General features: G+C 50.0%; 7 protein-coding genes across 9 annotated transcripts in view; 3 read left to right on the top strand and 4 right to left on the bottom strand.

Moving 5' to 3' along the window:
• The window catches only part of HINT2 (histidine triad nucleotide binding protein 2), a 546,951-nt gene that overhangs the window by 429,192 nt on the left and 95,520 nt on the right, over positions 1-22,239 (top strand). The window lies entirely within an intron of this gene.
• Positions 1-22,239, bottom strand: part of CLTA (clathrin light chain A) — a 429,778-nt gene that overhangs the window by 338,980 nt on the left and 68,559 nt on the right. The gene's annotated exons all lie outside the window — the stretch shown is intronic.
• The window catches only part of SPAG8 (sperm associated antigen 8), a 454,367-nt gene that overhangs the window by 333,437 nt on the left and 98,691 nt on the right, over positions 1-22,239 (top strand). The window lies entirely within an intron of this gene.
• TLN1 (talin 1) overlaps positions 1-22,239 on the top strand; it is a 501,447-nt gene that overhangs the window by 270,179 nt on the left and 209,029 nt on the right. The gene's annotated exons all lie outside the window — the stretch shown is intronic.
• RECK (reversion inducing cysteine rich protein with kazal motifs) overlaps positions 1-22,239 on the bottom strand; it is a 394,564-nt gene that overhangs the window by 255,398 nt on the left and 116,927 nt on the right. The gene's annotated exons all lie outside the window — the stretch shown is intronic.
• Positions 13,892-16,223, bottom strand: SPAAR (small regulatory polypeptide of amino acid response). The gene is made up of 2 exons (XM_050762281.1): positions 15,894-16,223; positions 13,892-15,345 (listed from the first exon to the last, which is right to left on the bottom strand). Exon 2 carries the CDS (start codon positions 15,081-15,083, stop codon positions 14,811-14,813), a length of 273 nt encoding a protein of 90 aa, XP_050618238.1. The 5' UTR covers positions 15,084-15,345; positions 15,894-16,223; the 3' UTR covers positions 13,892-14,810.
• On the bottom strand, positions 18,369-19,438 carry HRCT1 (histidine rich carboxyl terminus 1). The gene has a single exon (XM_050762275.1). The coding sequence runs from the start codon at positions 19,231-19,233 to the stop codon at positions 18,877-18,879; it is 357 nt and encodes a 118-aa protein (XP_050618232.1). The 5' UTR covers positions 19,234-19,438; the 3' UTR covers positions 18,369-18,876.

A 22,239-nucleotide genomic window follows, 5' to 3' on the forward strand; every position in this document is an offset into this window, starting at 1 on the left:
AAAAATTAGCTGGGCACGATGGTGTGTGCCTGTAGTCCCAGCTACTCAGGAGGCTGAGGCGAGAGGATCGTTTGAGCCCAGGAGGCAGAGGTTGCAGTGAGCCGAGATTTCACCACTGCATTCCAGCCTGGGCGACGAGAGTGAAACCCAGTCTCGAAAAGAAAAGATCATAGTCATTTGTGAAAAGACCTTTGAATATTAAAAATCTGAAAACTTCTTTTACCAACTTAGAGCAGTATAAAAGCTTACTTATTTAACAGCCTTCTTGGCAGCTGGGAAGACAGGCATGCATGAAACCACAGCCTCTTCTATTCCAAATGTATCATCCATTATCACTAGATGCAGTTGCCTCCCCCACACCCTCTGAGTCACTGGGTAATGCTATGGTCTTTCATTTTCACCTTCACTACAAACCTTTCAAGGATTCTTGCTAGTGGCCTTTGCTTTATCTCATTCTATGAAATAGAATGAGTATTCCAGTGAAGTGGGCAGAGAAGTTTGGCTTTACGGATAAAAGAGGGCTGAAGAAAGCAGAAACAGGGAACAAAAAGCAGATTGGTCATTTCAAAGCTGCTTTGCTTATAGGGTTAAAGCAGAGGGCACTTATTATTGTGCTGATTCAGGGTGATTGGAATCTCCTGTGTTTTTGGAAAACTGCCTCATTTCAAAGTCCAGTTTGATGACTTGGCAGTTAGCACAGGTGACTCCGTTCTGGTTTGATCCGGTCTGCTGGGGCCAGTGTAGGAGGCTCGTCCAAAACAATGGCCTCTTCTAAACTATTTAACAGAATACAATGCATTGGTATGCTGTTTAATTTGTTTCAGCTCTGAGTGATAGAAAACCACATATCAATAGTGGTTTAAATAAGACTGTTTTGCTTTGGTATAAAAGCCTGGAAGAAGTCTGTATAGGACTGATATGGGCTCCCACAGCATCAGGAACCCAGGCCCCTTTTATCTTATTGTTCCCCCAAATGTGGCTTCTACTCCCAAGGCCACTCTGTTCCAATCTGACTTATGTGGCTCCAGCCATTATATCCACATTCTGGCCAGATGAAGGAGAAAAAACAAAGAAGAGTATTCCACCTCTATTTAAGGACATTTCCCAGAAGTCACACACCACTTCTATTGGCCATTCCTAGTTCCAAGAGGGCCTGTGTTGATGTTATTGTTGTTTTCTAATAAGGAAAAAGAGGAAAACTGAGGTTAGGAGGCAGGTAGCCCCCTGTGCACAGGGTCAGAGATAAAGTCAAATGATCACTGATGCAGCTCTGGTGATCAGCCCCTCTGAAAAATCACCAAACTTAACACCATATCCTAAGGACTCCAGACCTACAAGCCCCTAAAATGAAATCAATGAAAATGAGCAGTGGCCAAAATTGGGACCCGTGAGAATGTATCCAGTAGGATCATGATCAGTCAAGCAAATGGGTTTAACTTGGGTTCCCTGGATTTGTGTTTTGTTTTGCTTTGTTTGAGATGGAGTCTCCCTCTGTTGCCCAGGTTGGAGTACAGTGGCACAATCTTGACCCACAGCAACCTCCGCCTCCTGGGTTCAAGTGATTCTCCTGCCACAGCCTCCCGAGTAGCTAGGACTACAGGTGCGTGCCACCACGCCCAGCTAATTTTTGTCTTTTTAGTAGAGACAGGGTTTCACCATGTTGGCCAGGATGGTCTTGATCTCTTGACCTCATGATCCGCCTGCCTCTGCCTCCCAAAGTGCTGGGATTACAGGCGTGAGCCACCGCGCCCAGCCGGATTTGTGTTTTTATGCAGGAATTCCTTCCCAGCATTTCTTGGAAATATTATGTTTTTCCAAATGTCAATTTCCGAGAAAAAGAAGATAGGTTTCTAGATAGGAACCTGGTAAAAGTGTTCTCGTGTGCTAATTAAAGCTTAGCAATCAACATGTTGAACTAGATGTGACTAGTTCAAAGGAATCCACTGACACCAAATCAAAAGCGAGAGTAGAAAATACTGAGGCACCCATCGGAAAGTTAAGTTCTGAATGGAACTGGGGAGTAGAGGAGAGAAAAGGCCATCATCTAATCAGTCTTCCGAATGCTGTTGCCCAGGTAGAGGCAGTGCTGGGCTAGAGCTGGCTCAGGAAGAGCCAGTTGTGTGCCGCTCTTCCCAGCTCTCAGTGACATCACCTCAGTACCTGGGCGTTGACCATCGTGGGAGCAGTTATGCCTCCCCTCAGAATCTGGCAAACCCTACATATCAGGGCTTTTTTTTTTTTTCCAGGAGAGTCAGTTTACCAGCACACACTGGTTACAAGTGTGTGTTTGTGACCTAGTCTGCTTCTAATGGTAAGTCATTTTTGCAAATAAAACAAATATTTATAAGTTTGTACACATAGGATACTTATACAAGTCCTATGAGCAGTGTCGGAAAAAATAACAAATTTTGAAAGCAAAATAAGTCTTGAAATTGGCAAGTCCAACAAAGTGATTATGTGAACTTTATTAGTGAGTCTGAATGTTAGTTATTTGAACACTTCCCAATAATGATTGCTGGCATTTCCACGTGTTGAATATTCTCTATAGGCTAGAGTTCTTTGTAAATACTTTAACAGAAGAGATGCAAAAAGAAGACATTATTGCTGTTGTAGAACACTCCAAAAGGAAATCAGAAATTGCTCTAAAATCTGAATTCGTAAGAGCAATATTGATCTCAATGGCAAAATCAAGACCAGAATAAGCAGACCAAAAAGTAAAAATAAAAATAAAGCATCATTTAAAAAGGAAATCAGCTTCTATGAAGCAACATGTACCCTAATGGCTAACTTGAAGACGTTAGGGGCACACTCAACCAACATCAATGAAAAATGAATAAAAAAAAGTTTTCTACATTTAGAATATTTGTCACAAAACAAAGATCAAAACTATCAGATGGAGCAATTAAAGTTTTGTGTTTTAAAAGTTCATTTTAAAAATAATAACTTTTAACATTAAATGTTTGTGCTATTATTTTTCCATTTTAAGTGATTTTTATCTGGCATTTATTTTGCAATAAGTTTCCCTCCTTTTTAATGTGTTCTATAGCCAGTGCCTATATCAGGTGGAGATAATTTTTACGTTATTGAAATAATCTTGTCACAACATATTGGTTCATAATAATAAACCATAAGGAAAAAGTCTGAAACTTTTAGCATCAATTTGTCACTGACAATTATTAACTGTTTATTATTCTGGTCACTCATTATTTAAAAGCATGTAAATATAATGTTATAGAAAATATGAGCCAGGCGCAGTGACTCACACCTGTAATCCCAACACTTTGAAAGGCTGAAGCGGGAAGATAGCTTGAGGCCAGGAGTTCAAAACCAGCCTGATCACATGGTAAGACCCTGTCTCTACAAAAGAAGAAAACAAAATAGCCAGGAGTACCCTAATGGCTAACATGAAGATGTTAGGGGCACACTCTATAGACATGTACCTATAGTCTCAGCTACTCGGGAGGCTGAGGAAGGAGGGTCACTTGAGCTCAGGAGTTCGAGGCTACAGTGAGCTATGATGGTGCTACTATACTCCAGCCTGGGTGACAGAGTAAGATCCTGTCTCAAACAAACAAACAAAAAAATGTAGCGTATAATTTCAGGAATGCTCATGAATTCCCAGAAATTTCAATTTCTCATTCCTGAATACTGAACAGAAGTATTAGTTGGGAATTTGGAAACATTATTCTGGAGCTTTCAAACCTTTTAAAGCAGCAGACCCCTTTTTATCAAGCAAAATCTACCTGGGGAACAGAAGATATAAAAGAGGCAAAAAGGAGGCTCTGGCTGAAGGAGAGGGGAGAATAAGGTCCTGTGCTGAACTTCGCGACCGGTTTGTTGAGTGACTTGTGGTGGGTGCGTCACTTTTGCATCTCTAAGTCTCGGTTTCCTCATTTGTAAACTACGGTTAATTCAGCCTGCTCTACTGGGCCCCGAGCCTTGTTATGGGAGACAACTGAGAGATGCCTGGGAAAGAGCTTTGTAAACTTAGGACTCCTTGAAGGCCATTATGTGCCAGACAGATGTCAATGTCGCTATTCCGAAGCTCTGCACTGACCTCAGAGGGTTTGCAGCCTCACTGAGGAGAGGGGACGTCCACACACTGGATACAACCCTTGTTATAGGAGTCAGATGGGCAGAGCTGGGACTGGAGCCCTGAACTCCAGTGCCTCCTCCCGGCCGCTCTCCTGGGACCATCTCTCTGCCAGTGTTTGTCTCTTTTACAGGCTGGGGCTACAGGGTGTAAACAACACCTTGAGTTTAAAGTGCAGTCATTCTGTAAGTAGCCAGGATCAGGCTGTAAAACAGAAAATGTTATCCCTCACATAAAAATTATGGATTATGAAAAACGGAGTGTGAGTTTTGAGGAAGTTCAAAGTTCATTGAAATGGAGGCCAGAAAGTTATATTTTAGTCTGGAAGTGCCATAAAATGTAAAGGAATATGTCAGTTCCCCTTTCAGAACTTCAGCTCTCACCTCCGTAGAAGCCAGCGGGGCTTGAATGACTCCACTTTTCCACTCAGAAGATCCACAGCGTCTCATTCCCCAGATGAGCTCACGCAGAAAAAGAACTCAAGTTGGTCCATCTGTTTCCTGAGTGGCCTTGCTAAGTGAAGCTCTGGTCTCCCTCAACCCAGGGAGTCCTTTTTGCAAATAACAGTTGTTTGTCACAGAACAGGATAGTCAAGTTTGCTTTCTTAACCTGTACTATCTTAACATTAAAAAAGTTATTATGTGTTAAAATAGAAGGCCATTGATTTGAATTAGGCTCCTTTATTGAGCCCAGCAGACCAAACCAATATGAAGCCATCACGCTTAATGAAACTAATTATTTTAGGAATGTGTTCTTGCAAATGGTTGAGGTTCAGTAAGTCGCACAGCTGAACTTCATGAATTACAGTAGGTCAGCTGAGTTGAATAAGGTAAGATGTTTAGATAGAACTAATCAACCAATTAAGCTGTAACCAATTAAGCTGTCTCTGTAATTCACTTCTGTTCTCTATCTACAAATGTTGCCTAATCATGGTGTTGGCTGGAGTTCTCTGAACCTGTTTTGGTTCTGGGGCTGCCTGATTCCTAAATTGTTTTCTGTTTCTCTTTGTTTTGAATAATTTTAATTGCTCAAGTAGATTGTTGAACTTAATTAGTCTAAGGATTTTTCCTTTTAACATTGTAATTAAAAGGAACACATGCTTGTTCAAATAAGGTCGAACAGGACAGAAGGATGTGAAGTAAAACGTAAGCTTCCTCTTTCCTCCAAGCCTGTCCCCCAGAGGCCATCACATCCTTCCCGACGTTTTCCTAGGTTCATACAAACACATATGCATATGTGTAATTTAGGAGTTTTTTTTGTTGTTATTCTTATTTTTGTTTTCTTGAGAAGGAAAAGTGTTTTTTGTTGGTTTTTGTTTTTGTTTTATGAGACCATTCTGTAACTTGCTGTGTTTTCTCTATGTATAGAAGGCAGTTTCCAAGTCAGTACATTTTTGTAATGGCTGCCTATTATTCCATTTTTTTGTGGCTGTATCATGATCTTTATATCTTTCCCAATTGATGGGTACTTGGATTTTTATAATGTTTTGCTAATAGAAACAATACTATAAGAACATCCTTGGACATACATGCTTGCACACTTGCACAGGTGCTTGTGTAGGGTAAGGATAAGGATGACTGGGTTTGCACATTGCCCGACACCTGGTACAGGGCCTGACAATTGCCACATTACCACTCTCATCCTACTCAGAAAGAAGTGTAATTTCCGACTCCCATCCCTGTCTCTAAAGTGGTCAGCCCACCCATACTCCAGACCCAACAGCCTTCTTCAGCTCTAAGACCTGACCCCCTCAGACGCCACCTTTCTCTTGTTTCTTGGTGGCCAGGAATAGATTTAACTAGAGGAGCTAATTCAAGGCTAAGTCTTTGTGAGCACTAATGGTTGAGCTAAGAATACTCTGTTGCTATAACAACTTAGCATAAATATAGTGGCTTAAAACAACACAAATGCATTATCTTATAGTTCTGGAGATCAGAGTCCAAAATAGGACTCACTAGGCTAAAATCAAGATGTTGGCAGGGCTATGTTCCCATCTGGAGGCAACTGGGGAGAATGCATTTCCTTGTCTTTTCCTTTCTGGTTTCTAGAGACTCACATTCTTTGGCTGGTGGCCTGCTTCTGTCTTCAGGTCTTTCTTTCATCACCTGCCCTGACTCCTCTGCCCCCCTCCTCCACAGTGAAGGGACATTTCTTACTGCAATGGGCTTGCCCAGATAATCTGGGATAATCTTATTTAAGGTCAACTGATTAGCAACTGTGATTTCATCTGCAATCTTAATTCCCCTTTGTGAACACATTTTCTCAGCTTCTAGGGATTAGGACATGGACATCTTTGAGGGACCATTATTATGCCTACCACAGATAGCGAACTCTGAAGGTGGGAACAGAGGCCCACCCAGTAGCCCTCTAAGGAGTTAGGTCTGTGTCCAAGAAAGAGCCGTCTGGCAGCTGGGTGGGCAGGGGTGAGGTGAGGCCAGGGAGGCCCCTGAGGAGATGACATGGTGAGGTCTGCGCAAGGACAGTGACAGTGGGGATGATGGAGGACATGGGGTGGGCCAGTTGACTGGCACCTGAAATAGGAGGCAGCCACCCCTTGCCTTGGGCCAGGCCCCACACCAGGGCTGTAGCTGTGCCTGTATCTCAGGAGGATGAGGACAGAGGGACCCTGTATGGGCCACCACAGCCCTGGCTTCCTAAGTGGGGTCCATAAGCAGCTGACAAGGCCTCAGCCTGGAAGTCATAGGTGGTTGCCAGGAAGCCCCTCCCCAGCTGTGGACCCTGCTGTCTCCCTCCACTGCTGGGATGGGGAAGAGTTGCCTTGGCAGGCTCCTTAGCCTTGCCGGAACGGGGACCCGGGATTAGGAGCCCTACCTGTTCCAGGAGGTGCAGGCTGGGTGTGGGTACAGCCAGGCCTCTCACTCAGGCTAGTGAGCCCCAGGCCGCTCCCTCTACTCTCCTCAGCCCACCCAACCTGCCCAGAAGCTCCAGCAACAACCCCAACACCCAGAGTCCACTGTTCCTGGAAACTTGGTAAACCCCCATGCCCTGCAACTCCCCAGCCTTGCCTACCTCAGCCATGTGAATTAGGCAGAAGAGGGGTGTGTGTGCATGTCCTTATCATTGCATCTGTTCTGAGAAATTCATCTGCCCCCATTTTTGTGTCTGTGTCTGACTGTGTTTTTGTATCTCTATCTTAAATTGGAGTTGGTTTGTTTTATAATTTTTAAAATCATTTTTGTTCCTTTGTTAGGTTCTTGCTTTCTTATTCAAGAGCAAACCATTCATTATGAGAAATTCAGATAAACACAAAGGGAAAACATTTAAAATGCACAAATAGGCAAGGTGGCTCATGCCTGTAATCCCAGCACTTTGGGAGGCCGAGGTGGGCAGATCACCTGAGGTCAGTAGTTCGAGACCAGCCTGGCCAACATGGTGAAACCCTGCCTCTACTAAAAACACAAAACTAGCCAGGTGTGTTGGTGCCTGCCTGTAATCCCAGCTACTCGGGAGGCTGAGGCAGGAGAATCACTTGAACCCAGGAGGCAGAGGATGCAGTGAGCCGAGATCGTGCCACTGCACTCCAGCCTGGGCAAAAAGAGCAAAATTCTATCTCAAAAAAAAGTAAGAAAATATAAAATAAAATGCACAAACAATCCCACCCACCTAGAGACAATGGCCTATCAACACCTCGGCATACAGCTCCTCCACATCGTCTTCTATGCATCTAAGTGTGCAGCCACATTTATAGTCCTCTAATTTCCTTTTAATTTACCAATACATGATAAATGCCCTTTCAGGTTAATGAGTTTAGATTTACCTCATTGTTGTTACGCCTGCCTAGCGTTTGATTCTGTGGCTGTGCTGCGATTTGCCAGCCCAGCCTCCTGCTGTTGGTGTCGAGGTGATTTCTAACTTTTCACTATTATGAATATGCTGGATGGAGGCACTGGGCAGGGGGTGCAGGTCTCTGTCTTCAACTGAGTCTGCCTTTTCAAATGTCATGTCCTCAGGGAAATGGGGACCTGGCAAGGTACAATGACCCTTTTCTACTGCCTGGAACAACTGGTTTCCTTTAAGGAAGGTACTTTTCCGGAAAACATGTTATTTCAAGGCCTCCTAGATTCCGGAATAAAGGCTGTCCCAGCGAGAAATGCCACCCGGGTTTCAGGTCCAGGAATGCAGAGAAAGAGCAGGGCGAGGGATGGAGGTGGAGGACGGGGGGCAGCGGGGCGGGGCGGACCTCTTTCCCTTGACCGCTCCTCACAGCTGTGTTCCCAGGATCTTCACTCTCACACATCCTCTAGACAAGCCAGGATGGGATTCTCATCTTCTCCATACAGCCAGGGAAACTGAAGCCCAGCAAATGAGTGGCAGAGGTGGGGCTTGGATTAGCCTTTCCACATCCCCATGGGGGCTGGGATGGGACTGAGCAGGGTTCTCCCTGCCCTTTGCCCCATGTAGAGCTGACAGAAGCCCGAGGAGGTGAAGGGGAAGCAAGACCCGTTGCTCAGAGAGGCACGACCTGTATCTCTGCAGGTGCAAAGCCTTAGGAAGGCCTTAAGCAGGCTGGGTCAGGACTGATGTCTGTTAACCCTTAATTCCAGCCCTCCACAGAAGTTTACTCTATGGGGGAGGCTTCCTGGACTGTCCATTAGAACTGTAGAGGGCAAAGACCTGCTTCTTCTTCAAGTCAAAGATGCAGACGGGGCCGGACGTGGTGGCTTATACCTGTAATCCCAGCATTTTGGGAGGCCAAGGCCAGTGGATCACTTGAGGCCAGGAGTTTGACACCAGCCTGGCCAACATGGTGAAATCCCGACTCTGCAAAAAAAAAAAAATTACAAAATTAGCCAGGGGCGGTTGTGTGCACCTTTAATCCCAGCTACTCAGGAGGCTGAGGCACGAGAATCGCTGGAACCTGGGAGGCAGAGGTTGCAGTGAGCTGAGATCGTACCATTGCACTACAGCCTGGGCGACAGAACCAGACTCTGTCTCAAAAAAAAAAAAAAAAGCAGATGGGTAGGTGCCAGCAAGGCTTTTGCTCAGGTGAACCTGGGGCAAATCAGATCCCCTGGCTCCCTTCCTCCTGAAGATATGAACAGGGCCCCTGAGAATTGGCTGGGTGCAGATATCACTTATGGAGGAAAATGACAGCTTAGCATTGTTCTGCAGATTTGGTATTCGCCCAAAGTGGCTCACAGCGTGGGGGCTCGGTTCCCTCATCTGTAAAATGGAGGCGATGGAGTTGCTGTAAACACTCATGAGAGGACACAGAGGAAGCACGATGTGCCTGGTGTGTCATAAAAGTCCAGTAAATGGGCCGGGCGCAGTGGTTCACGCCTGTAATCCCAGCACTTTGGCAGGCCGAGGCAGGAGGATCACGAGGTCAGGAGATCGAGATCATCCTGGCTAACACGGTGAAACCCTGTCTCTACTAATACAAAAAGTTAGCCGGGCGTGGTGGCAGGCGCCTGTAGTCCCAGCTACTCGGGAGGCTGAGGCAGGAGAATGGCGTGAACCCGGAGGCGGAGCTTGCAGTGAGCCGAGATCGCGCCACTGCACTCCAGCCTGGGCGACAGAGCCAGACTCTGTCTCAATAAATAAATAAATAAATAAATAAATAAATAAATAAATCAGTCAGTCAGTCAGTCCAGTAAATGGAACCAGCAAGAGAAGTAGAATGAATGGAGAGAACGCTCGGTTTGGAAGCTAGGAGGCCTGAGTGCAAGTGTGGCTCCGCCCCAGATTCCAGGGTGACCTTGCACAGCCGCTTCCCTCACTGCCGCCAGATAAGCACTCCTGGCTTTGCTGCATGTTGGCGCCAGCCTCAGTCTTGTCCCTGCACGGCCACCTCCTGCCCTTGGGGACAGTAGAAGAGGCCACTGTCACAGAGAGAGGCTTCCGCTGCCCTGTTGCTGGGCCCCTCCCACTTCTTACACAACAGGCTGCACTGGGGAGAATGGCAGGAGTACCTGGGACCAACAGACACCACAGCATACAAAAATACACACACACTCACTACACACATACAGCTTACACACACACCACAGCATACAAAAGTACACACACTCGCTACACAAATACAGCTTACACACACACCACAGCATACAAAAACACACACACACTACACACATACAGCTTACACACACACCACAGCATACAAAAACACACACACACTACACACATATAGCTTACACACACACCACAGCATACAAAAATACACACACACTCACTACACACATACAGCTTACACACACACCACAGCATACAAAAATACACACACTTGCTACACACATACAGCTTACACACACACCACAGCATACAAAAACACACACACACTACACACATATAGCTTACACACACACCACAGCATACAAAAATACACACACACTCACTACACACATACAGCTTACACACACACCACAGCATACAAAAATACACACACTTGCTACACACATACAGCTTACACACACACCACAGCATACAAAAATATACACACTCGCTACACACATACAGCTTACACACACACCACAGCATAAAAAAATACACACACACTCACTACACACATACAGCTTACACACACACCACAGCGTACAAAAATACACACACTCGCTACACACATACAGCTTACACACACACCACAGCATAAAAAAATACACACACACTACACACATACAGCTTACACACACACCACAGCATACAAAAATACACACACTCACTACACACATACAGCTTATACACACACCACAGCATACAAAAACACACACTCACTACACACATACAGCTTATACACACACCACAGCATACAAAAACACACACACTCGCTACACACATACAGCTTACACACACACCACAGCATACAAAAATATACACACTCGCTACACACATACAGCTTACACACACACCAGAGCATACAAAAATACACACACTCGCTACACACATACAGCTTACACACCACATACACATCATACACACTCAAAACACACTACACACATAGAACACACACATCTTACACATATATACCATATACACACTTATACCGTATACACACCACATACACTCACGCAAAACACACTAACATACACCTTACACACACACCACACATATCACATACACACTACACACACCACAACATGCACTCACACTACACACACTACACACAGTTTATGCACACACCACACACACACCCCACATGCACATCTGGTGTGAACGTGTGTAGGGGGCTGCCCACTTCCCTCCACTCAAAGCGTCCTCATCACCGTCACCCCTCACGCTGCAAAGTGCAGGAGCCTCATCTCAGCTCCCCTGTCCAGCCCCCTGTGCTCTTGCCCGGCGGGTCTGCCCTCTCCGAACCCTCTCCCCCTCCATAGGGTTGCCAGATAAAATGCAGGGTGCCCAGTTACACTTGAATTTCAGATAGACAATGAACAATGTTTTAGTGTAACTATGACCCAAATGTTGCATGGGACATATTTATACTAAAACGAATTCGTTACCTGTCTGAAATTCCAATTTAACTGGATGTCCTGTCTTTTTATTTGCCAAATCTGGCAACCCCACACCCCCAGTTCTCTGCTCCCCACTCTCCCCACCTTCCTGTCTCAACTCCTGTTGCTTTTCCTCGGTCCCTCTCTTTGTCAGCCCATTCCAGGGTGCTGGCCTTGGCAACCCTCTTTTTTCAAACTCCTGCTCTCCTGAGACGGCTTCTTCCACCCCTTGGATCCACCTCCACGTGGGGCTGGCCTCACTAGCATCCTCCGAGGACCTTCTCTCCAGCTCCGGATACAGGAGCCGCCCTCCCTGCAGCGACAGCATGTTGCCACACTGCAAGTGCCTCCAGAGGCTGGGCCTGCCAGCCTGGCGAGCAAGGCTGCGTCTCTGCTGCCTGCGTCATCCACTGCCCGGAAACGTGCTGGCCACATGTGGCCAGAATCGCTTCCCCAGGAGCCGGCTCTTGTCCAGCCTCATCTCCTTGTGCCTGGCCAAGCTGAGCTGCTGACCTCCTTCCCCCACATGCGCTCAGAACCCCCATTCATGCTGTTCCCCCTGCCTGCAGTACCTCCCCCAAATTCTGCTTTCTGAAGTCCCCTCTCTTCTCCAAGTCCAGCTCACAAGGCCTCCTCCTCCCAGCTCCGCTTCCTTCCCCGAGCACCTATAGTGTGTTATCTGCAGGCTTATCTAGGTGTCCACGGGGTCCAAATGTCCAGTTGACCCCCACGTTCCCTTGGCAGGGCTGGGTACACAGTCAGTGCCCAGGCAGTGTTTACTGAATGGAGGAGTGAATGAATACGTGAATGAATGCATGGGTAAGTGAGGCAGCATCTACTCCAGGAGGAGACAGATGGGTGGGTAGATGGGTGGGCAGATGGGCCAGTGAACAAATGAAGAGCATGCCGGGCTTGGCAGACAGCCTTCTCCTGCAGAGGGTAAGCCAGGCTCCCTCCCCATGCCCACTTCATCAGCACTTTGTTTCCACGGCCCTGTGATTCCAGCCTGCAGACCCTCCCGGACCGACGTAGTGAGCGCTGCGACCACACAGTACAAGAGCAGAGCCCTGGACCTGGCTCCTGGTGAAGGGTGCCTGAGCTGGAGCAGAGCTGACTCTGGCTGAGGAGAGGGGGAGACTGAGGCCCACTCTTCTCCCTTCCAGATCTTGCACAGCCGTCTCTCTCATCACGAATCTCCTGTGCCCAGGTTTTTCTTTGTGTCTGGACACACTCACCCACCTCTGACCAGTCCAGGTTCTTCCAAGAACAGGACCCCACTGAGTTCCTATGGAGATGTGCTGCCCAGGTCCCCTTTAAAGGAAGGACTTCAGCCAAATGCAATGGCTCACACCTGTAACCCCAATATTTTGGGAGGCCAAGGTGGGAGGATCACTTGAGGCCAGGACAGTTCGAGACCAAGTTTGGAAACATAGTGAAATCCCATCTCTACAAGAAAAGGATTTTTTAATTAGCTAGGCATGGTGGCATGCACCTATAGTCCCAACTATTCAGGAGGCTGATGTGGGAGGATTGATTGAGCCTGGAATTCGAGGCTGCAGTGAGCTATGATCACACCACTGCACTCTGGCCCAGGTGGCAGAGTGAGTGAGATCCCATCTCCTAAAATAAAATAAAAGAAATAATAATAATAAAATAGAAAGGAAGGACTTCGAGGCCTGCCTCAGCTGCAGAGAGCTGCCCTGGCTGAGGTTAGACCCTGGGGGAGGGGAGAAAGACTCAGAGATGGAGCAAAGCTGTGGAGATATTAATGACCTGCATCACCGTTTGACTTCTTCCTCTACCCAATCTTGCTTCTTCCTTCTTCCCTTTAAAGGTGATAAATGTCTTGCACCCAAACTTTGTCTCACTGTTGCTTTTGGAGAACACAGCCCTCAAAAGTTCTCTTCCCTCCATCTCCAGGGCCTCCCCACACGTGCCAGTTCCCTTCTCTGTGCATCTCTGAGAGCCCTGTGTGGGGGGCTGGCGTCAGGAGTGTCCAGAACATGGTCCCAGGACCTCCTGGACCTGGGCTGAGCCCTGTCCACCATGCTCCTCCCCTTCCCTCTCTGTCAGCTTCACTCTCTCCCCGCCCCTTCCTGCCCCCCTCCCCCACTCGTCCCAGCTCCCACACCTCTCCAGCTCCAAGCCACTCTCTCTGAGAGCCCTTCCCGTGGCAGCCACATGGCAAGGGCAGCCTGTCTGAACACCCTTAGAGGCCAGAGCCCCCCTAAAGCTCAGTCCTGCCCTCCTCAACAAACAGGTCCTGGGAGAGCCATCTATTCAGGGCTGGACACAGACATAAGAGCCAGGAGGCTCACAATTTTGCACCCTTCAAACCAAATTCCTTAAATATAGCACAGTATTTATTCCATGGCCACGGGAGAATGGGTTTTCTGTTAATAAAAACTGAATATCTCCTTATTTGTGATGAAAACAAGAGCTCTGAATGTAACATAACATTTTAACTTGTCTGGAATTATCTTTCGGTTCCTGATTTTTCTGTCACTCTGAAGTGACACAAGTCATTCACATTCTCTAAGAATAGAAGTGACCTGTTGGAATATAGCAATAAAGTCTCATTAAAAATATGTTTAAAAAATCTTATTTCTGGCTTTCCTGTCAATAAAACATATTGTACTTTCTGTGGCTCTTATTTTCTCTTCTGTTTCCTTTTGTGGTTTTTCAAATCAGATTTGGAAAGGCCCATAAAAGGATATACATTTTCAAATCTAAAGTAAATCACTTGTTCCCAGGAAGCACCTCTTTGGTTTCAGAATTTTAGGGCTGATTTCAGGCAACTGGCAGGGAGCAGGCCTCCAGGTTGGGTTCTGTGCAATGTGCAAAAGTAATCAATTGGGAGAGCAAGTAAGAAGCGGTTTCTAAAAATGGCCACTCGAGGGTGCTGCGTGCTCAGGTGGGAGTCATAGGCACACCGTTTACAATACATTCCAGTGATATTTCAGTGGCCGGTGTAGATCGCAATGCCAGCCGACTGTGCAGTCCGGCGCTGTGTCTGTTCACTCACTCCTCAGACCCCTCCTAAGCCCCATCCTGTGGGTCGACCCTGGCTGGGCTGTCAGGGGTCCCAATAACAAGGATCCCCAAGCCTGGAGGGCAGAGAAGGCTGGAATAGGAGGAGACAGGAAGTTCACAGTACAGGAGGGGAAGGACGGGGAGAAGGCCCTGGGAGGAGGGGAAGGCCCAGGAAGGCCTGCTGAGGGGCGGGTGAATCTGACCCATCGGCACAGCAAATCCTGGGGACTCAGGCCTCACATGAAGGTCCAGAAGTCCCGGGCACTCGGCACTGGCTGGGCATGGCGACCAGGCCCTGTGAAGAGAGAAGCCTCCTGGCGAAACGTGGCCACCGTGAAGCTGCGACCAGGGCCCCCCTGAGGATCCTGGGCCCTCGAGTCACAGCTGAAGCAGCAGAGGACGCAGGTGATGGCCACAGTCACCACGAACAGCACCACCACCACCCCAATCACTGCCGTTTCCATGGCCCGCTGAGCAACCTTAGGTCCTCTCAGAGCCTTCGCTCCCATCCAGAACAGGAGGCTTTTGGCGATCGCAGGTGCCCGGTGCTCCTCCGGCGGCTCTCCCTCTGTCTCCTAAGAAGATGCTGCTCCGAGTCCCTGGATTGCTCCTGCTCCAGGCCATCGGGCACCACCACGTGGCCCCACTGCTCAAATCTCAGATGATCTCTGTCTATTTTCTAAGCCTCAGGCCAGGCCTCCAAGAGCTATGGTCAGCTCCATGTCAGCTTCTAGAAGAAGCACTGTCCTGGAAGACGTGAGCACAGATTCCCTGGACACGGAGGAGGTGGAGAGGAGGGGTCAGAAGACGTCGCACAGAGACAGCCTAGCCAGCCCTGGCCCTCCCGTGACGCCTACGGATTTCAAGAGCAAGTTACACTCAGACCAAAGACAAAATACTCCCCCTACTGTGGATGCAGGAGTATCCCGGCTCCTCCCCAGGAGGGACCTTGGGCCAGTCCTTCAGTTGGCCTATCTGCTGCCTCCCCAGCCCGTGGGGGCAGGGACATGAGGAGGGAGGAAGGCATGCGCCAGCTCTGGGCAAGGCAGGGGACACTCACGGGTCACCCCAGGTGCCAGGGCCTTCAGCGGGGGCTGGAGGCAGGGGCAGGTTGCATTTGGCCTCCTTTTCTGCATGGCGCTGGGATCATGCAGTTTAGATAGAGTATCGTGTTCTTCCCCGGGAATCCCTGCCCTGTCCATGACTGTGGGGCTGTTTACCCAGAGGTCCCGGAAGAGCCTTCTTAGGTGCTGGCCTCACCCGCCCTCTTTGCTGCCTGCTCAGCCCGTTGCTCACACTCTTGTACTATGAAGACTTACCCTGGGCTTCCCAAGGGCCAGCCCTGGCTGTACCTGGTGCTGCGACCTCCTGGACTGGTGGCTGTCCCAGGGACCTTGGCGTTCCTCCCTGGGTGCTGCAGCCTCCGTCCTACTTGGAACTTGGCTCCAAGATGTCTGAGCAACTGTGAACACTTCCTGAATTCTTTCCTCCAATTGTGAGCGAGGGCCCAGGACCCACACTGCAGCTGTCCAGCCCCCGCTCAGCAGTTATCCTGCCCCACCAGGCGCACCCCAGGCCATTTCCACCCTGCTCCCTGCCAGAAGGTCAGGGGAATAAGCTAGGCCCAGGCAACTGAGTTAGTCTGCCAGGTCAGAGCCCTTTCACACCCAACACCTCCTGAGACCCCCACCACTTCTAGAAAGGAGACTGGACTATTAGCCCCACTTTGTCCCTATTCTGGGAAACAGAGTCGTGAGAACAATAACTCCAGGCATGGGACCTCACCAGACATGATCTCATATAACCTCCCCAGCACCCCTGCATAGCGATAGCAATACAGCCTCCATTTTATAGATAAAGATCCTGTGGTCATAGAGGTTACATGACCTGCCTGTAGCCCATTCTGAATTAGCCATGTTAACAGAAGCAGCAGTGGCTGAGGAGGGACCGCCCTCCTCCACTCCTAGCTCAGTGCACTTTCCAGTTACCGTGGGACCACAGAGCGACCATCTGATTCTGTGATTTTACTGATCTGGGTGCAAAGTGCCAGAAAGGGCAGAGGGCTGGCCCAAGTTCACACAGCCTGGGGCCTTTTCAGTTTCTCCAAGGCCCAAGGGAACTTGCTTTAGAACCAGTATTAGGAAACTGGCACTTTGCACAGAATGGGAGAGCAGCTTTTCAGAGCAAGCGATGGCCTGTCATATTCTCAATCTGTCCCTTTTCTGAGATGATGAGACCAGCTGGGCCGTGGGCTCCTCCTCCACATGGAGCAGGCTGTGGGCTGCAACAGGAAGCCAGTTCCTTGGATTATTTGTATTAACTGGGATGGCCAGAAGGAAGGAGACGATGGGCAGATCTGCAGGGCCTGTGGTTTCAGATTGAGTTACCAACATCACCTCCTTAACTGGGGTGATAGAGGGCACCAGGGGACTATGCCTCAAGCTTGAACATTTGTTCCTTTGACTTCTCATTGCCTGTTCTTCCTGTGTGCATGCAGCTGTAGGCCACCTGCAGATTGTCTGAGTGGTTCCTCATTTTTAAACTGGAATAAAGGCCGATTGGTCAGCAGGTTCTCTCCTGCCCTGCATAGGCTTCCTTTCCTGTTTCCGGCTTTCAGGGAACCTCCTCTCCGTCTTTGATTCATCTGTGAAATCAGCCTGGAGATACTTGGGAAAGGGGCAGGGCTGCAGGGAGCAGCCAGAGGAGTCGTGGCAGGAATCCAGGAGGGAGATGGAGGGGGCTGGGCTAGGCAGGGCATGGGAATGGAGAAGGGGGTGGATTTGAAGGACACTGCAGAGAAAATCAACACTGCACAGCAGCCTAGGGTCCACTTTCCCAACCCAGAAACCTAAGGTGGAGGAAATCAGTGTGAATTTGCCTCCTTCTCTCTCTCACACCCTCCTCCTCCAGTCCTCACAGAGAATCCACTGGGAAATAGAAAGGAAAGAGGACATTCTGTTCCCGTGAGTCACCAGGCCCCTGACTCTCTGGCCTGCTCTCCAGCCCCTCCCCACTGCCTCTCCTGGCCCCCAGTCCTCATCTCCCCCGACTTCCCACCTCATCTCACAGGCACAGGCTGAAGGCCTCAGAGCCAGACTTCCTCCCTCGCTGTGGATCCCACCAGCTGTTCACAGAGCATATTCCAACGAGCCTCCAGGCTTTGGCAAGGGGGCATCTCTGTTATCCAACCCATTGCAGAGAAGAGGACAGTGAGACCCCAGCATTCTCCCAAGGCCATCCAACACCCTGCACCCCAGCACCACAGACTCCACTTTAAAAAACTCCACTCACTGCCTCCCAGCCCTCCCACCACGCACAGGCACCAACTGGGGCAGGATGGCTGAAGACACAAGGCTTGGAGAAGAAACCCTGACCCAGTTACCAAGGAAAGTGGATTCAAGGCAGCTGGTGGATGGGGCTTCCTCGAGTTTCAGAGCTCAGTCTGCCCCGGACATGGGCTGAAAAGAGTACAGGGGCAGAGCCCTGGGAAGCGAGCCTCACAGTGGCTCCAACCTTCCTCTCCCCAAGGCCCTGGACTGTCCAATGGAAGGCCAGAGCCCTGCTGGTGCACACAGGACCTGCTGTGGACAGGGTTTTGTGCAAACCCTGAATCCTCCCTCAGAGCTCAGAAAGAGCCCACCCAATTCTTCCCACTCCACAACCAGCCCCTAAGACCCAGACAGAAGCCGCCTGCTCCAGGCACACACTTCCCATCAGAGAGGGAGGTCCCAGGGCAATGAGGACACAGGCCGGGCAGCTCCCTCCCTCCCGCTGCAATCAAGAGCCTCTTCACAAAAGCTTCTTAGTGGTTTTTATTTTCTTGGACTAAGGCACCGATGAATTGACCGTGCAGCCTCGTACTGCCTTCTCCAAACCAAAAGGACATTCTCAGGGCCTCTCCCAGTGCCCCGCCCGCCAGAGGCCTTTCAGCGGCCTGATGAGGAGGTCAAGACGGGCACTTCACATCCACTTGTGTGCTGGCTCTGCCAAGACACCCTTGTCACTTCTGGGGCTCACTGGTAGTTACAGTCACAAGGTGGGCTGTCCAGCCCCAGAAGAGCACCCTTACTCTCCACTCCCCAAACCCTTCAGCACTTCAGGCCCCAGTGTTCTTCAGTTCTCTGCGGCCGTAGTACACTGGGGCATAGCATGCAAATGCCGCCAGAGCAAGCCCCAGGCCATTGTTCCCGTCATTCACCCCAGAGACGCATCCTTCCACATGGAAACATGGGGTCCACTTGTCCTGGGAATGGATGGCAGGGCAGGGGCAGCTGCTGTCCACAGGCACCGGCGGCAGCAGCCTCAGGAAGCGTGGCGGGGGTGGTGGCGGTGGGGGTGGTGGTGGTGGTGGTGGTGGTGGTGGAGGTGGTGAGGGGTGTGGCGGGGGTGGTGGTGGTGGAGGCCCACATTCGGCACGTGAGATACATGGCCAGGATGATGGTGATGGTGGAAGATTCCCAGGTGGCCCCGCCGCCGGAAGGGCCAAGGCTGGGCCCGGCGGACTCGGTTTCCCCCTGCAGCTATACGGTTCCTCTCCACGTCACAGTCCTGCCGTCCATGGAAAAGGCAAGTGGCCAGCAGCAACAGTAGCAGCAGAACCGCCACAGCAGCGCCTGTGATCCATCCCACGAGGGCCGTGCTCCCCAGGAGGCCCATCATCTGGGAGCCGGACAGTCCCTCTCTCCCCAGCAGCTCCTCACTCCTTTCTCCCCTTCAGCAGCCTCCGCTCAGCCCTCTCAGTCACTGAACTTTGTTGTCTCCGCTGCGGGCTGGAGAGCAGCCAGGGAATGTGGGCGAAGCCTGTTTGGACTTGCAACTGCTGGCCAAGAGTGAAGCCAGGCTGCTGTTAACTCTGAGGAGGCCTGGCAGGGAGGCCGGGTGGAGACAGAGGAGCTGTCAGGATGGATCTGGTTGAGGGAGGAGCCCTGAGTCTAGAGGAAAGAAACCCTCCTGCTCCCTGGCTCAGTGACTTTCCCTCTCCGGGTTTCAGTCTCCTCTCAGAGACTGTGTGGAACAGAGATGAACAACACGGGCTTTGGAGCCAGACAACTCACTTGCTGTGAGATTGTGCACAATTAACTTAACCTCTCTGTCCTCTGTTTCCTCTTCTGTAAAATGGCTGCTAACACTTCCGTCCTTAATAGGGCGTTCTGAGGACTAAAGGAGTTGAGATGCATAAATCAGCAACACCAGCTCCTGCACACGTTTGCCATTGATATTACTGCAATGGACTCCATGGCTCAGGAGACACTGTCGTCTGAGAGTCTGTGATTCCCTGTCCTGCAGCCTGCAGAGCCCTCCGGGGCTGAGTCAGGCTCTGTCAGATGAGCCATCCTGAGCTCAGTGAGCTTGAGAAGCTCAGGGAGGCACCGCAGGCAGATTTTGCCATCCAGGGAGGTCCTCCATCTGGCTTGTGCTGGGAGGCAGGAGGGTCTGGGTGTCCACCCAAGTTTGCTGGGAGGCAAGAAGGAGGCCACTGAGCTCAGAGAGGGCAGGCACAGGCCCAGCCTCCTGGTTCCCAGTTCAGCAGTCTCAACTGGCCATAAATGGCATGTTCCTTGCTCTGTCACACCCTCCCTGCCCAGCGGTGGTGAGTGCCATTCCTACCCAGTGGAGCATTTACAGAGCGGCAGGATCTGAGCAGTACTGACTCTCCCTCCAAGCCCACCCGCTAGGCCCAGATCCTCTGTGTTCCTCCTGGGAGGGGCCGCCCCATCCTGCTGACAGGCCTCAGCCACAGGTGCTCATTGTCTCTCTGGCAACCCTTTCTGCTGTGGGCATGCTGGGCTGTTCTCCAAGCCCTTCCTCACATGCAGCGGGGCTCCCCAAAGCCCCAGCTCTGTGTCTGGCTCTGCAGGGTCCCTCCAGGCTGAGTCCCCAGCCCCTCCCTCCAGGCTCACTTCCCCGCTGCCTGGAGGAATGTCAGCAGACACCGCAGGGCTGGTTCTCTGAGTTCTGGCGGCACCTCCACCCTGTGATGTTGGGCAAACCCCTCGCCCTGACCCAGCCTGTCTCCTCTGCAGAACTCCCAGGGCAAGAAGTGACCTCCAGGGACCCTTCCCCCTCTGACCTCAATCTGAGGTGAGTTCTCTCAGGGAGGCCTGAAACCCTTAATGAAAACCCTCAGCAGATGAAAAGGCTAAACATTCCCTTCAACCAAATTGGGCTCAGGGGGCAGCAGGTTTAATGAATCCTGGCACTTCTTTGGCCCTTGGGGGAGCCACTTGAACTTTTAATGATGCTGGAATAAGAACTCCTCCTGCAGACTCCTGGGGCCCTGGGAGCCTGGCTGCCTTCCCTAGGGAAGTTAAGCAGGGAAGTCTGCTGTGAGGAGGAGGAGGAAGCCAAACAGGGGATTTTCGTCCTCAGAACTTCTCCAAGAAGACTCCCACCCCACACCAGCCGCTGGCGGCGGGGCAGGACCTTACAACTATGAACCTGAAGAACTTCAATCAGCAAAAAGGGCCCCTTGGAATCACCCAGACCCAGCCTTCACTGACAGATGGAGAAACTGAGGCCAGAGAAGGGAAAGACTTCCCTAAGTTCCCCCGGCCTTGTGTGCTAATCTACACAGCAGGTACTCAACAGAGTACTGTCCCTGCAGTGAGGGAGCCGTCCAGAGTGAGAGCCTGAGATCAGCAGGGCCTTCCACAGAGACAGTGGGAAGATGAGGTGGAGATGCGAATAAACCTGGAGGGCGCAGGGGTTGGGGGGCCCCCTAACACATACACATACACATGACATCTGTTTCATTAGGTGCAGGTTCACTCCCCATCTGGGTAGTAGGATCCCAAAGTGAACATTTGATTAGATGCTTTGGGCACTCATGGGGGCAATGAGGGACAGCCATTGAGAATACAGTCCTCCGTGACTTAACCCATTTATGCCTAAGGTTGCAATTTTTTGAATTTTTGCAATCAGACCTTGGCAATGACCTTGATCAGTAGGATAAAAATAACTCCCACATGCTTAGCGTTCCAATAATGGAACACCAGGCATAAATGTTAAGAAGTGACACAGCCATGTGCAGTAGCCTGTAATCACAGCATTTGGGGAGGCGGAGGGGGGTGAATCATTTGAGCCCAGGAGTTCAAGACCAGCCTGAGCAACATGGCAAAACCCTGTCTCTTTAAAAATTACAAAAGATTAGCTGAGCATGGTGGCACATGTCTATAATCCCAGCTATTCAGGAGGCTGAGGCAGGAGGATTGCTTGCGCCTGGGGAGTTGAGACAGCAGTGAACTGAGATCATACCACTGTGCTCCAGCCTGGGCAACAGAGCAAGACCCTGTCTCAAAAAAAAAAAAAAGTGACAGAGACCTTCTTGGAGGCTTGACTGTACACTGTACACAAGGGTTTGCAGGACTGATAACTTTAAGGACACTGGCTGTATTTCCAGATCCCCCGCCTCAGAAAAGCTTGTCATTGTATTTCTTCCCCAGGGTTGGGACTTCCTAGCCAAGGAACGGGAGTTCTAGACCACACAGCTGATGGGTAAGCTTTTCGAAACTCATATTATTTAGCTTCATGCCCATATTTCCAGGGTACACAGACTCATGCACATGCTTGTAAATCAACATTGCTCTGTAGGAAAACTCATACACCAATAATTGTGTGTGCACACACACATGTAAATATGCACAGGTGAATACAAGTTCCAGACAA

Source organism: Macaca thibetana, chromosome 15 (genome assembly GCF_024542745.1).
Source record: "Macaca thibetana thibetana isolate TM-01 chromosome 15, ASM2454274v1, whole genome shotgun sequence".
NCBI lineage: Eukaryota > Metazoa > Chordata > Mammalia > Primates > Cercopithecidae > Macaca > Macaca thibetana.

Bases quoted from the DNA above. Each gene is read 5' to 3' on its own strand.
- SPAAR (XM_050762281.1), bottom strand. From the start codon at position 15,083: ATGGGAGCGAAGGCTCTGAGAGGACCTAAGGTTGCTCAGCGGGCCATG.
- HRCT1 (XM_050762275.1), bottom strand. From the start codon at position 19,233: ATGATGGGCCTCCTGGGGAGCACGGCCCTCGTGGGATGGATCACAGGC.